Source organism: Procambarus clarkii, chromosome 54, assembly GCF_040958095.1.
Source record: "Procambarus clarkii isolate CNS0578487 chromosome 54, FALCON_Pclarkii_2.0, whole genome shotgun sequence".
Taxonomy (NCBI): domain Eukaryota; kingdom Metazoa; phylum Arthropoda; class Malacostraca; order Decapoda; family Cambaridae; genus Procambarus; species Procambarus clarkii.
Window position 1 is genome coordinate 16268427 of NC_091203.1, and position 16317 is coordinate 16284743.

At 41.8% G+C, this 16317-nt stretch overlaps 1 protein-coding gene across 7 annotated transcripts in view; it reads left to right on the forward strand.

Annotated features, from left to right (window-relative positions):
• The first annotated feature begins 1041 nt into the window (after positions 1-1041).
• The window catches only part of LOC123771284 (uncharacterized), a 50118-nt gene continuing 34842 nt past the window's right edge, over positions 1042-16317 (forward strand). Inside the window, exons 1-5 of one of the 7 annotated variants that reach the window (XM_069305132.1) lie at positions 1093-1181; positions 5065-5087; positions 5627-5727; positions 6575-6777; positions 9791-9901. In XM_069305132.1, the coding sequence (XP_069161233.1) occupies positions 5709-5727; positions 6575-6777; positions 9791-9901 (333 nt within the window). In that variant the 5' untranslated portion in view covers positions 1093-1181; positions 5065-5087; positions 5627-5708. Of the gene's footprint in view, positions 1182-3294; positions 3367-5047; positions 5102-5626; positions 5728-6574; positions 6778-9790; positions 9902-16317 lie in introns of those variants that run through there. The other 6 variants (XM_069305130.1, XM_069305131.1, XR_011222846.1 and 3 more) reach the window with 6 other exon arrangements.

The following is a 16317-nucleotide window of genomic DNA, read 5'->3' on the forward strand; positions in this document are numbered from 1 at the left end:
CGCCAGCTAGCGCACAAATATATGAGCGCCCAAAATACTTTTACACAAAAGACATGTACAGACAGGCGTGTGGCTTCTGACTTCTTTTTTATTGATTAATATTACATATTAGGCGCTTACCTATAATAGTTTTATTATATACAAGTATATCTATCATATAATAAATGTAAAAGGAGTTTATCCAAAAACTGACAACAGTTTTGCAACATAGCCATATGCTGTATTGTGACTACCAATTTTTGTCAACTACCATTCAAGCTGTCATTGCAATCAATCTTATATTGTTTCTGCTGTATTGTGCCTACCAATTTGTTGTCAACTACCATTTTAAGCTGTCATTGCAATCAATCATAGCTACCTATGTGCTTTAATATACTGTACCTATAATTTTCTCTCATCTTTTTTTTTTTTTCATTCCATGTAATCTGTTATCATTTTTTTGTCTATAAATTTTGCAAGTATTTACCTCCTTAAAATTTTCTTAGATTAAGGACCTGCCCGAAACGCTGCGCGTGCTAGTGGCTTTACAAGACTGTAATTACCATAATTGTATCCTCACATTCCTTATGTACATTCTTGTATATGCATAAATAAATAAATAAAACAGTGTTAAGTTTTGTGCGTTGTATCGTGTTTGTGGGCATTCGGGTGTGTTGTGTTTACGCTGGCCGGCGGCGTCCTTACCAAGCCCGGATTATGTCCATCACGTCACTAAACTTCATTTAATAACTATATGCCTGTTAAGTAGAAGATTTTAATTGTTAATAGCATCATATTGTCGTTTTAATATTGAACACGTACACATTTACGTACTAATACGGCACATTAGTACGTGATATATCAGCCCGGATATATAGAAGAAATGGCTTGGCGCTTTCCATCCTGATAATTCTCTTCCCTTCCCTTCTCTGATAGTAGTGCGCTTTGTTAACAAACAAAGTAATACAAACAGTGCGCTAAGCATTGTTAATGGAAGCGCTAATTATATGATGAAGTGTCATGTATTTATTCAGACGAGAATAGCAGCGAACACAAACCAGCGCATGTACGAACGAAATGGTTTGTATGTACAAACTTCTCAGTGAACGAAGTCGTTTTTAGTGCGGTATCCGAAACTGCAGTAGACGACAAGTCCCCAACAAGGATGAGGTACGGGCCACATCAGTACTGCAATTATTCAGGTAATATTTAACTACTACTAATTATTATTAGTTTGACAATATTGCAGAAAGTTAGGAAATGTCAGAAGAATAGTCACTGACAGTCACAGGGCAACAAAATGGATACGACTTTGACCAGTCCAGCTTTTGAGTAGGTACTAGGGGCCAGGGGCCAGATTCACGAAGGTACGAAGGTTTTTCTTCTTAGCCACGAATGTTTTCCTTCTTACCGCCTTTGTGGCGGCTACGTCGGTATTCAGGTAGCTACACTAAGTCGAAAAACCTTCGTAATTTTGGTCCGGGATCTAAGTGTGGTGTCGACCACTGTAGCTTTACGTAAACTGGATATAACTCAATTTTTCTCTACTACATAACACTGGGATCGATTTTAAGATTTTGGAAAATAAACAAAAGATTATAAAAATTTAATCTAGTGAAGAGGAGTCCTTCGTGTTAGTTATATATGCATTCTCTGCTTGAAACTTGAAGTAAATATGTGTTTGATGATAGTAGAATTAGTTTTATTAATAGCAAGATATTATACCAGTAGTTATTAAGTAAATAAACACTGGTGAACATGAAAAATGAGAGAAGGTGATGAGCCCTGCCTGATGGGATCATTTACTATCACCAAATACCCCTGTTCACATAGTAGTAAGGGTGTACCTTAGCTATACATACCCATTTCTAATTTATTTAGTTTGGTTTTATTTTGAAATTAAATCTGGGTGAGACATAAAATAAAAATATGCTGCACAAATGATGTTAGGTAAGGAGAAGGGTAAAAATGTCAAAAATTTTATTCATTGAATACTTAAAGCTATAATTATGACTATATAGATTATTAAAAAAGAGAGAGGGAAGTAGGGGTCCAAGACCTCTTCCTGTTATACAATTTGGGTGTGGAACAAGTAATTATCAAAAGAAGGCACCATGCCAGGAAGGCTATGTAGCAGTAAGGCAGTGAGGTGAGGCAGCTACTTATTTGAGAAATGCTTATTTTGTTTACCTTATAAGCTGAGGCAACTTACTTTATTTGAGGAATACTCAGCTGATTCCTCTACATTTAGCATGGAACAAATTTGTGTCCAAGACCTCTTCCTGTTACTCAATTTGGCTGTGTGTAACCAAACTAAAAGTGCTCTACAAATCGAGGGACCCAGAATGTGGAATGACCTCCCGAATCATGTGAAAGGCTGTACCTCTCTCAACCAGTTTAAGAGTTAAACCAGGTACTGCCTATTTAACTCCATGTAACCTAACTTACCTCCTAAAATGTCAACCCATGTCTTGCTATTTTTTAAACAACGCAGTTCACCAACATGTGCAATTGCTGATTTATGCTATGTTAACCCCCATTTTTGTATTTTTTATTCCTTCTTTCAACACAATTTATACCTAATCCCGATTACTATTAAGTTTTAGTCTGTGTTTTTTCCCCCCACACCTTGCCCGAAATGCTATGAGTATTAGTGGCTTTAGGTATTGTATGTACTAGCTCTGTCTATAAATCCAATATTATGTTTGTAAATCAACTGTATGTACTTTTCCTGAATAAAATGTATTTATTATTTATTTTTTAATCAGTAAGTATTAAAAGAAGGCACCAAGCTGGGAAGGCTATGTAGCACCATTGTGTGTAACAATAAACCAAATTTTTTTTTAACAAATAATGCACCTGTATGGTAAAACAAATCCTGTCAGCTGTAAAAATATTGATGCAGTTATTTAAATGAAAAATATAATGAAAGAAATATTACTGGCTTATTTTTATCCTATCTTTTTGTACTGTACAGTATATCCAAGGAAGTGAAAAATTGAGACATAATGCACAATTTAATGAATGATTAGCATGGATTAGCAGTTCAAAAGAAATATGACTATTACATATCAACATGAGATCTTAATGATCCATGGTCAACATGATTTAATAAGGATAATACAGTACTGAATTTGTAATAATACAAACTTTAATTTAAAATCTTTATTACTGATTTTTTTTTATTAAGAACATTAGGTGTACACAGCAATGTACTACTACCCTATTCTATATGGAATATTACACAGTGTAGATAAAAAACTAGCTATAAGTTTATCTAATGCTCCCATCTCACAGGATGGTTACACATACTGTACATGGAATCAATTTAGAAAATACCAGCCTCAATACAAAAAACAAATCAACTCTAAGCAATTTTCACAAGAGGTAAGCACTGAATCATGGAAACATTATATTATAATTACTCTTACCAGTTTCTACCAGACTCCTCTCAAACAATGTATTTTTAAACATGTTTAGGTATACACAGCAATGTGCTGCTTCCCCATTCTGTATAAAGGACCACACAGTGTAGATAAAAAACCAGCTACAAGCTCATCCAACATCCTCACCTCACAGGATGGCCAGTCATACATGGAATTAGGAGAGAACAAAATACCTAATGCTGATCTATTAGCCTCCACTGGCAAAATCTGGGTGCAGCACAAGAATATCTTCCAATATTCCTGAGTTTATGAAGTAATTACAGAGCTCAAAATACCTCATACCATTTGGTATGAAGTCACTGATAACAGGGCAATCACAGATATAGTGTTGGAGAGTATGTTCTCTCAAGTAGGACTGAAAATAGATGTTTTTTTCCACCAAGAGGGCTATAAACCCATGGAACTGCCTACCCGCTGAAGCCGTAAATGCCAAATTCCAGCTAAAAAATATCATTAAGACAATTGGCGGGCCCTTTAACAAGTTGCTGGCTTTCTGTCCTCTTCGAGGCCACTAGATAGTTAATGGCCCTTGGGTAAATTCAGTAAATATATACAATAATTGTCAGCGCATCTTCCGAGCAACAAGGACAGCTACACAGTATCTCTTAGAATTACGTAGGTAAACAACAAATGTAACATATTTGTTTAATACAATGTCGGTGCTGACTGTAGAAGTTGAAAAAACATTGTTTTACTTCGAAATATACTAATTTTATAAGAAAATTCGACGTAAATAGGAGGCAGTAGAGCTCCGATAAGCCAGCGCTAAATCTTCAATATGAAGAATGTTGCTGCTCTCTGATTGGCCAAACAAAACACAGTAGTGACCTCTATCGGCACACAGGTGAACCAGACCCAAAACCCAAATATCTTCTTAAGTGGACCTACCTGAATTACACCTAAGCATCTTCTTAGGGCATACTTAGGAACCTTCGTAGCAAACCTACTTATGAAGAAATACATGGAGCTTCGTGAATCTAGGTCCAGATCAGTAACGATTTGCCTGAAATGCTATCTGCACTAGTGGCTTTACAAGAATGTAGAATCAACATCATTCCTATGTTCTCTCTAAGCCTCCAGTGTACCTTCTTGTATATAAATAAATAAATAACCAGGGTTTTTGATGCGGCTGTGCTGAAAGCCTGACGTAAAATAAATAATTGTGTCGGGGAACAGGAAGCTACAAGTTCGGCTTATATTGAGTTTCCCTCCTCCCCTCTCTCCCCTAAATTACTGGTTGAGTAAATCAGCCTAGCCTACTTCTTCCTATCATAACCTAGTCAACACTAGCCAAGCCTAGTCTACCCTTACCTAGCTTAGCAAACAGCCCTTGACCCCCTACTGTTAAGACTCTGCTCTCTGATTGTACCTATGACACCTCTACTCCTTACTGTTTCTGTTATTAATTTCCTTCTGTATCTTTAGCTACAGTATGTTGTTATATTATGCTGTGCAAATTTGGGACCTGGCCCTCCAGTATCTTCCATATATGTATTTTTGATACCTTTTTTGTCTCCTGTCCAGAGAGTACATTTTGAGAGCTTTGAGACGGTCTCAATAATTTAGATGTTTTATCATTTCTATGCTTGCTGTTTATGGTCTCTGTATTCCCTCTAATACAGAGATCTCTCCTGTTCAGACTGGGGAAGCGAATACCGAGCAGTGAGTACCGAGCAGTGAGTACCGAGCAATATCTAAGGTGGGACCGCACCAGATATTTAAATAGTATTAGCATTGCTGAGGGTAGGGGTCTCTGAGTTTTAACGTTCTCATAATTCATCCTATTATTTTCCTGGCTGCTGCTATATTTGCTCGGTTATGTTCACAAAATGTCAGGTCGTCAGACATCGTAATTCTCAGATCTCTTACATGTTTTTTCCTTCTAAGAGTAGGTCTGATTGTGTTCTGTACTCCTTGTTTCATTTAATTTCCTCGTTTCCACCATAATTCAGTACCAGTAACTTATCACTGTTAAGCATCATGTTATTTCTGTTTTTTCAATGTCTCCTACAGTGCCAATTTTCATGTGTCTTCTGTATCATCTGTAAAGTTTCATTGTTCAAATGTGTTAATAAATACATGCACCACCATCTTAGTGGTGCATACAGTATATGCATTCTACCTTGTTCATTTCTTTTATATAATTAATCTAAACTGATTCTATTGTATATCTGATATTAAAATATTTTTGTATTTTTTAGGTAAAATTTAAAGCAGCCAACATCATCAATTGCAACCATTACATCATTTGTCAAGTTCTATATCTGAGAGAACATTACAGCAATGGCTTCCAGTAATTCCAGTAAGTTTCATTATAATTGTGATTTGCATATATCTTAAGGTTATCATGAGATGATTTCGGGGCTTTTTAATGTCCCCGCGGCCCGGTTCTCGACCAGGCCTCCACTCCCTAGGAAGCAGCCCGTGACAGCTGACTAACACCCAGGTACCTATTTTACTGCTAGGTAACAGGGTCATAGGGTGAAAGAAACTGTGCCCATTGTTTCTCGCCGGCGCCCGGGATCGAACCCGGGACCACAGGATCACAAGTCCAATGTGCTGTCCGCTCGGCCGACTGGCTTCCACTCAATAATACATACTTTAGTATGTATTATTGTATGTAGTATGTAATAATACTAAATACATACTTTAGTATGTATTTAATATTATTTTTGTAGGTTATTAATTTTATTTAGGTGTAAGTTCACATTATCATTAGATATAAAATATAAAATCTTAATTTTGTTTTGTCAATTTTGTCTGTTAAAATTGCATATCCATTTCAAACTTTATTATTACCACAAAATGTTAGTAGAGTTGAATATTAATTTAATATTGGAAAATAAAAAACTTAGTAAAATAAATATTTGAGTCAATTCAATTATTTGCAATTCACAAATTGCAATTTTGATTTACAGTGAAAATTCCCATTTTTCTTTTATTTAAACATATTAAATTTTGTTTTATTTGTGTAATTAATAAAAATCAGGTGATGTACAGGTTCTCAATAATACAATCACAATTTTCTGCTGTGTCTTCTGTAGCACTGTACTGCTTTGTGCTCTTTCATTATGCTGCTACTGTGTTTCTTGTAGCTCTGTATTACATTTTACTCTTTTTATGATTGCCTAGATTATCTTTATTTACAGGCCAGAAGAAACATTTCCAGCGGTTATGTCCCATCTGCAGTAATGTCATTAGTGTTCGTCGACATTTCTGCAACTGTGGACACAGCTTTATAGATGCAAAACGTAAGGAAGATCTAGAGCGAGAGGAGAAATATAAGGAAATGGGTCAAAGAGCTGCTAAGCATCAAAACCTTTGTAGGTCATTTAAAGCTATAAAAAGATCTGTAAGTATGCATTCTGTTATTTTTGCAATTAGAATTGTATCATATTGTATTAATATCCTTTCTGTTAGGTTTTAAATTGTCCCACAAATAAACAGATTTTAAGCCATTTGATAATAAATTAGTAGTAACATTATAAATATTGGTGACTATTGTACTTATTTTTGTTAATAAAAATGTGCATTATATAAGTATTTTTGTGTTATTTTGTAATTGTTTAATTACTTTAGTTATGTAATTATACTTTAATGATATAACTATCAGTTAGTGTCTTAAACTAGGTAAGAAAAGTACATCTTAAGCTACTTCGGTACTTCTGCATTTTTTGCAGATGTACCCTATGCTATATGAGAGGGGGGTTGCTGTGTGTTGAAGTGCTGTCTGTTTCAGAAGCTTATGTTATCCCATCTTATATTCTGTAATCATAAAGTTAATCTCTTTTTTCTGGGGGGAGCCCCGTCGGCTCCCCGGAGCTATCCAGGCTGCATGGATATGTATAACTTTCTGGCATCAGTCAAAGTGCTAGGAGTTCTTGCCTACCGGGGACCACGAGCCAGAACCTGGCCACCTCAGAGAGGCACGAGGAGCAATGGCCTATAGAAACCCCCTTGTGGTTGGGAACATTCTATGTCTGCCATCGACCAGGATAGGCACCCAGAAAGGTAGGCGCCCCAAAACAAACCCCTATTCTGGTAAAAATATTACTACCGAAAGCCGAACGAGTGGACAGACCTCCCCAAACAAAATTATCTAACTAGCATGATGTCATGACGTCGTTGCGCCACCGTCTGCTCACCCCCCCCTCCCCGGGAGGGGGAAGGGGAAGCCCCAGACCCTCCACACCGGCGATCCAACTGGCAGTTCTTGGCTGATGGGATTACTGGCTGGTCGAGTGCCTCTGGCTCCGGTTTTTGTTCCAGTTCTGTGCCTTGTGGTGTGGACTGTCTCTACCGGTGGGGTGTGAGTCAGGAGTAAGATTCCACGGTACTCGGGCTGCATGGGCCTAGGGCTATCTTCCTTAGGTGCCCTGTAAGTACTGCCCTTGGGGCTTGGGGCCACCTTTCACAAGTCACCTTGGGTTCTACCTCCGATGTGTCTTTTACTGCTCGGTACTGGGCTGCCCTTGGAGTCGGCTGGGGGTTTTTTGCCCTGGTTTGTCTGTGGGTAGGTGGTAGTTTTCGTCACTGGTAGAGGTGCGGGGTACTGCACAGCTAGTTTTCACCATAACAGCAGCCGGCTCTGTTCCGCCTGGGTACGTTGTCCTCTTGCGGGGTTTTTCTTTTGTTTTTGTTTTTGCCTAGTGGGGGGGTCTGCCTTTGTGGTCCCCCATTCCTGTTCTAGGTGATTTCTTTCAATTCCTTCTGTTGGTGGTACTCCCCGCTTGGCCCTCGTGAGTGGACACGTCCCGGGGGTTCAGCTTTAGCAGTTTGTTGGTAGTATTGGGCGCCGGTTCGTGGTACCCTGCCTTGGCTTCCCTTAGCGTGTACCAACGGCTAAGGGCCCTGGAAAATCCCACGGGGGCTCCGTGGTCCTATAGGTGTGTCCCCAGAGTCCCCTTCGAGTCCTGCGAGTTTGTCGGTTGATCTGTCCCCTTGTCTCAGGGTGACACTCACCGGTTGTGCCTCCGCCATGCTGCCTGTTGGGTCATTGTTTTTGTGACCCGGAGTCGTATGGCGAGGGTTATGGGTACGTGCTCCCTTTCACCCAGGCCACTGGTCATGTTAATTGGGTGCAGGCGGCTGCGGCGTTGCTTGCTTGTTGTAGATTGCTGCGACGCTCTTGGTTGTTTTCGGCCCTGGATGCCCCGAGGCTGCCCCGTTTTGGTGGTTGGGGTCCGGACTTGGGGGTGGGGGTCGCTTCAGCTCTGGCTCCTTCCGCTCTTTGTCCTTTCCCTTCTGTTCTACACACTTCCTTCCTTGCTTCCTGCTCCAAACCATAGGAGGGTTTCGTGGTTGGGGCGGGGTCTGATTGGGTTGAGACTCGGGCGGTCTCGGGGATTTCCTCTTCCGGGGTGGTGGCGGAGGCATTCGAGTCGGTTCCTCCAGCCGTGCCGTATGGGTCTGACCAGTGGGCTCCGTTCCTTAGTGTTTGCACGGCTGCCCCGGCTTTCCCTTGTCAAGCTGGGGCTTTGGGAGTGGGGCTCGGCCCCGGGTCATGCCGTCGAGGTTCCCGGGGTTAGGGAGGGATTGCCGGGGGGGGGGGGGGCCCTCGGCCCCATTTGCCCCTATTGGGTCCTTGTACCTTTGGTGAAGGGCTGGCAGTTCTTCAGAGTGGGGTTGTTCCTTCCCTCTCTGTGTTCCTGTTGTTTTCGGGTATACCCCTCCCTGGGTTCGGTTCCGTGTTCCTTTGGGTTCGTCGGTCCCGTCGTTCCTGGGGGTGTGTTTCGCCCCCTTTTCCTTACCCTTTTCGCTCTTATGTTGCAATACTGTTCCAGAAAAAAAAAATTGAATGTTTGTTCAGGTAAGGTACATTCATACAAAGTGTGAAACACGCTTGATGGATTTATATATTGCCTTGTACATACAATGCCTAAACCACTTCGTATCGTTGTCCCTGCGTGTCCCTTGCTCAGGGGTGCTTGTTGTGGTTCGCGTTGGTTCGTGAGTCTCTTCGTACCTTCCAATATTATTGGAACGTCTGTTAATTTTCGATGGTTTCCTTCTGGTCTTTTGTCAGCCTTGTTGGTTACCTTCCGTCATCTGTTTTCTTTTGCTTCGTTTTCGCATTGTTTTGTTTTCGTGTCATCTCTACTTCCATTTTTGGCATTCTTCGTCTTCGTTACGCATGCCTTCCTGGTGTTTGTACGATGTGTGTTTACGTTGTGTATGTACGTTGTGTGTACGATATGTGTCTGTGCGTTTTGTTTATGGGCGGTATGCTCGTGTGTTCGCATCGTTTCTTGTGTTTTTTTCACAGTTTCTTGCTTGTTTTCTCCCTCCGGTCGTGGCCCTGTGGATGCTGAGGGTGTTCTGGATTTATGTCTGGGGGTGTCACTTTGTTCTTCCTCTGCTTCCAGGTGTGGGATGGCTCGGCGTGGCGCCGCTTCCTCCCCCTCTGTCCTGCTCTGTCTGCTGCGGGGCGCGTGCCTCTGGATGTATTTCTCCTTCGACTTCCGAATTTTATTCAGGTAACGATACATTCCATGCCTGCTGCCTCGAGTATGCTTGGCTTTCGGGCACACCATTAGCGCTCTCCTGGTATGTTACTTTGCTCGCCTGTGTTGTGGCACGGTCGTGTGTCTGCTCTGCAGGTGAGGTTGTCATGTCTGGCGCTTCTGTCGGCCATGGGCTGGTTCTCACTTTTTGGTGGGGAGCTTGCCTAGTTGTGCTTGCAGGGGTTGAGCTCTGGCTCTTGGGCCCTGCCTCTCCTGTCAGTTGACAGTTGTGCAGTTTCCTGAGCCTCTTGGGATCTGTCTTCTCTATGGTTGCTCCTGTGGGTGGAGTCTGCCTCCACCACATAGCTTCTTAGTGCTTTCTGCTTCCTTTCCCCTCTGACATTGATTGGGTTCTTTTTCGTGTCTGTGGCTCCTTTGGGTACTCGGCTTCCTCCTGTGCCCTTTTGTGCATACGACCATACAAACATAAGACCAGAGGAACTGCAGAGGGCCTATTGGCCCGTACGAGGCAGCTCCTATTTCTTCCCAACCATTCCCGCTCATATGCATGTCCAACCCACGTTTGCACAAATTGTGGGGCCCCACCACCACGTTACGCGGTAATTGGTTCCACGAATCACCGAACCTGTTACCGTGCCGGTCATTCCTCAGGTCTTTCCTGATTCTACACTTATCCCTTTTATGCCTATTGTTTTGTGTCCAAAATGTGCTGCAAGGGTGGCGTGTGCCTCTGTCCCGGTTCTATTGTTTCGTGAAGTTTGGCGACAATAAACACAACCACTCAGAGGCTACATATGTTTTGTTGCGTATACAGTGGTATGTGGGTGTTATTTTGGTGGGCAATGGTGCGAGTTCAGCGCACTGGGAGTCGGTACGGTTTCTCGCAAGTGTCTGTTTTAGACCACACTTGCAGGTCGACTAGTTATTATTCACTATTCTGCTGCTTCTATGCTCGGGCAATACCTCGCCATTCTCCAAAGGTTGGCAGGCATATTAACTGGAAGTTTGGAACGGTTTGAGTTCCATGATTGGTCCTCCGTAGAGCTTTGCTTCTCTCGTTAGGCTACTGCGTTTGGAGCAAGTATCTTATTGGGATAATCTGCTCACTCCACCACCCTTGTTCACTGCTCCATCCTTGTTTACTCTTCCCCACTTGGCGGGATTGAGTCGATGGCTCCTAAAAGGGGTGTTTGGTGTGGTGTGTTTGGTCACTTTGCGTGGGTGTTCAGTGACTTTTGTCCCTGTCTTTTGTTCTTTGTTGTCCTGTGGGGCTCTGCCCTGCATTTCGGCGCTTTTGGTTTTGTTGTCGACACCTGGGTCTTTTCCCTCTCGGGACACTCATTCCTTGCCTAACTTCGGTGCCTGACTGCTTGGTGCTTGGAGCGGCCCGCAGGGCCACATACCCACCACAGCCCGGTTGGTCCAGTACTCCTTGGAGGAAACAGTCTAGTTTTCTTTTGAAGATGTCTACGGTAGTTCCGGCAATATTTCTTATGCTTGCTGGGAGGGTGTTGAACAACCGTGGACCTCTGATGTTTATACAGTGTTCTCTGATTGTGCCTATGGCACCCCTGCTCTTCACTGGTTCTATTCTGCATTTTCTTCCATATCCAGTACGTTGTTATTTTACTGTGTAGATTTGGTACTTGGCCCTCCAGTATCTTCCAGGTGTATATTATTTGATATCTCTCTCGTCTTCTTTCTAGTGAGTACATTTGGAGGGCTTTGAGACGATCCCAATAATTTAGGTGCTTTATCGCGTCTATGCGTGCCGTATATGTTCTCTGTATTCCCTCTATTTCAGCAATCTCTCCTGCTCTGAAGGGGGAAGTGAGTACTGAGCAGTACTCAAGACGGGACAACACAAGAGACTTGAAGAGTACAACCATTGTGATGGGATCCCTGGATTTGAAAGTTCTCGTAATTCATCCTATCATTTTTCTGGCTGTTGCAATATTTGCTTGGTTATGCTCCTTAAACGTTAGGTCGTCAGACATTATTATTCCGAAATCCTTTACATGCTGTTTTCCTACTATGTGTACATTTGATTGTGTTTTATACCCTGTATTATGTTTAAGGTCCTCATTTTTACCGTACCTGAGTACCTGGAATTTATCACTGTTATACATCATTTTATTTTCTGATGCCCAATCGAAAACTTTAAAAGTGTTTTTTTTTTTAAAGTGTTAATATCAGCTTGAAGTTTTTCAATGTTTTCAGCCGAGATAATTTTCATACTGATTTTTGTGTCATCTGCAAAGGATGATACGAAGCTGTGACTTGTATTTTTGTCTATATCTGATATGAGAATAAGGAAAAGCAGCGGTGCAAGGACTGTACCCTGAGGTACAGAGCTTTTAACTGCACTTGGACTAGATTTTATATGGTTGACCGTTACTCGCTGAGTCCTGTTTGACAGAAAACTGAGTATCCAGCGTCCTACTTTACCGGTTATTCCCATTGACTTCATTTTGTGTGCTATCACGCCATGGTCACATTTATCAAAAGCCTTTGCGAAGTCCGTGTATATCACATCAGCATTCTGTTTTTCTTCTAATGCCTCAGTGACTTTGTCGTAGTGCTCAAGTAGCTGTGAGAGGCACGATCTTCCCGCTCGAAATCCATGTTGGCCTGGGTTGTGAAGGTCATTGGTCTCCATGAAATTGGTAACCTGACTCCTAATCACTCTCTCAAATACTTTTATGATATGCTATGTTAGTGCAACTGGTCTATAGTTCTTTGCCAATGCTTTGCTCCCTCCCTTGTGTAGAGGGGCTATGTCTGCTACTTTAAGTGCATCTGGTATTTCCCCCGTGTCCAAGCTCTTCCTCCACACTATACTGAGTGCCTGTGCTACCAGCACTTTGCATTTCTTTATAAATATTGAATTCCATGAGTCTGGACCTGGGGCCGAGTGTATGGGCATGTTTTCAATTTCTCTTTCAAAATTTAGTGTGCTTGTGTTGATATCGGTTATATTTACAGGGGTTTGAATATCCCTCATAAAGAAATTGTCTGGATCTTCCACTTTCATGTTGTTTATTGAAGTGCTAAACATGTCCTAATACGGCTTTTTTAGGATTTCACTAATTTCTTTGTCATCCTCCGTGTATGAACCTTCACTTGTACGAATAGGTCCAATACTGGCAGTGGTTTTTGCTTTTGATTTCGCATATGTGAAGAAATATTTTGGATTTTTCTTTATTTCCTGAATTGCTTTCTGTTCTAACTGCCTTTCTTCAGTTTCATATGAGTGTTTCAATTTCCGCTCGATTTCTTCAGTCTCCCTATTTAAGTTATTCCTTCTTTGACGGGAAATTCGTGTCTGCATAAGCAGTTTCGTTATTTTTTTCCTTTATTTATAGTGTCGTCTGCGTTCTCTTTTTACGTTGGATCTCTTTCTGGCTTTCCTCAAAGGAACATGTTTCAGACAGACTTGATACGCTTTCGAAGTCAGTTTTTCTATTCCTTCTGTAGGACTTGTATTAGAACAGTTTCCCATGGAATGTTTGTAAGTTCCCTGTTTATTATCACCCAGTCTATCCTTTTATTATTAAAATTGAATTTGCTGAATAGCCCCTCTCGCTTTATCAACGTTTTAGGTCTATTCTGAGTATTGATGGTCGTTTGCACTTCAATGAGCTTGTGATCTGAGTATATGGTATCTGATATCGTAATGTCTCTGATAATGTCTTCATTATTCGTAAAGACCAGATCTAGAATATTTTCATTTCTCGTTGGCTCCGATATCTGCTGATTGAGTGAAAATTTGTCACAGAATCTAAGTAGTTCTCTAATCTGTGGTTGGTTAGGTCCTGATAGATTTCCTGGTATAATAATATTGTTTGCTATTCTCCACCTGAGACTAGGCAAGTTGAAGTCACCTAGGAAGATAATATCAGGTATCGGGTTCTCCAAATTATCAAGGCTATTCTCTGTTTTGTTTATCTGTTCTGTAAATTCCTCAGCCATTGCATCTGGTGGTTTGTATATTAGAATAATCACTAAATTTATTTTCTCTATTTTTAATCCCAGTACCTCTACCACCTCGTTTGTAACGTTAAGGAGCTCCGAGCATACAAGGTCTTCCCTAATATACAGACCCACTTCTCCATGTGACCTAATTTTCCTATCACACCTGTATAGGTTATATCCTGGAATCCAGATCACACTGTCTAAGAATTCCCCTGCATGGGTTTCTGTGAAAGCTCCAATACTGCATTTGACTCCGTGAGGAGGCCATTTATGAACTGTACTTTGTTGTTTGTTCTTGTTTTCAGTCCTTGTATGTTGGCAAAGATGAATGAGGTTACTCTATTAGTGATAGTTTGACTGGGAGACTTTTTCGGCAAGCCCATTATGCGTGGACATAATGAGTTTGTTCTGACCAGTGCTGATTGTTGTAGGGCAGTTGCCTGTCGTAGTTGTAGTTCCCTTTTGGTGTGTAATTGTATCTGTAATTCTGGAATGCAAGTGGATCTGGCATCCAGTTCCATACACTCTCCATGTTCCACACTCTCCATGCTCATCTTTTTTAATTCTCTTTCGGTCTGGTATAAAAAAATTTATAGAGTTTCCTCCAAATTCATTATCCTGTTTGCCACTCTTTATGTAGCGTTCCGTGCCTCTCACGTGAAAGTGTGGGCAGCTGAGGTCAAGGCATTTTCTGTCCTCCAGTGAGGTGTGGCATATGTCAGGATGGAAAAACCTTCATATTGATCCAAAACGACACTCACCTTTCCTAAGCATATTTAAACATTTTTTTGGATGTTGGTAACTGCATTCTAATCCTTTCTTATTACCAGCATATCTATGTCTGCATATGCCCTTTGCATAAAATTTGCATAAGTCTGTCCTTCTGTTCTGAATTGCTCTATCGGGAACCGTCGTAGTGTCTATACCTATCGAGCTGTCAGTGCTGTCTATTACACTTTCTAGTTTACTGTCATCTACATCCGGGCCTACTGAGTCAGAGTTTACAACTTCCTGAGTTTTAGCCTCAGTTTCATTCCTGACTATAGCCTCTGCCCCTGGTATATTAGAATTATTGTTGTTCCTTTTCCACTCCTTTTGGATGGCTGGTAGGCTTCCAATGAATGATGTTTTCCGTTCATGCGTCATGTTATCTAGAAGGTTTTTTAGGATATTCCAAGCTGGCAGGTCATTTTTACACACCCAGAGCAAGTGACCAGCTCTCAGTGCCGTAGTGTTACTCCTGTACAAGCCGAATGAAATCTATTCTTACAGATATAACATTCAATTCCCGTTGCCTTCGACTTTAAGGAGTTGTTACAGTGGCCACAAATTTGTTTATTTACTCCCATTTTGCCTTGTTTTGTTGTATATATCTATATATTTATAATATTATATGTATACCGTATATTTGTAACAATATGTTTATTTGTTCTACTGTATGGTCAGTACTTATCGCACGGTTGAGGGTGAGGGTCCCAGAGGCTGTACAATTGACACGTTGTTGTCCCAGGCCGCGGCTGATGCCGTCAGTTGCCAGTTACTTGGGTTATAACACTGATATAATAATTCGCCTGTATTACAATAAGGGATTTTCTGCTTTATTTCCGACTTGCAATAGTATTCACTTTCTCTATTACTAATTTCTCGATCCACATTCCCCTATTACATGTGTTGGAACCCAATTTGCTTGTAAGCACACACACACGGTGGGCAGACGGGACGTGGGTCGTGTGCCTTACTTCCCGGTCGCCCCTTGGGCCGTATTCGGGGTTTTCCTTACCTATTCCCATTTTTCCTCCTCCCATGCTCCACCTATTTGTGTATCTGGGTCAGTGCTTCTGGCCTATCCTGTTGTTTGGTGCTCAGGTGGGCCTCTGTCCATGTTCATTTCCCTGCTTTTGGACTTCTCCTATGTTCCGTTTTGGTACCGAGTTCCTGCGATTTTCTGTGCGACTTCCTGCAGGCTTCGGTGTTGCGCTGTCTGTGGGGGGTTGTGGACTTTTGGTCTGCCGCTCCTGCCTTACTGGTTCCTTTTCTTGGAACTGGGTTTGCTGGGTTCCAGTCCTGGCTCTGGTTTTTCTTTGTTCCTTTTCTGGAACGGGTGTGTTTGCTTTCCTGCGGTTCACGTCCTGGGTTGGTTCACATCCTCCTCTTGGATGCCTCTGGGACGCGTGCGTCTTTCTTCCCTGCAGGAGCTGGTTATCTTGCTCCTTTAGGTTGTGGGGTCGCAGTTTTTCAATTTGTATTTTGCGCCTTCGTTCGTGGTGCTAGTTTCTCGTCGTTTGTGTCGGCACTGTTGGGTTCCTTATTGGTCTCCCACCTGCGTGTTTCGTCTCGGGGGCGGTGTGTGGTTTTCCTGGCGGTCCTTCCGGTTTTCCTATCACTGCGAAGGGTCCTTCGGTCTTTGATAGGGTTGGCTTGTCTTCCCTTCGGGGTTGTTCTGGGTCTGTCGT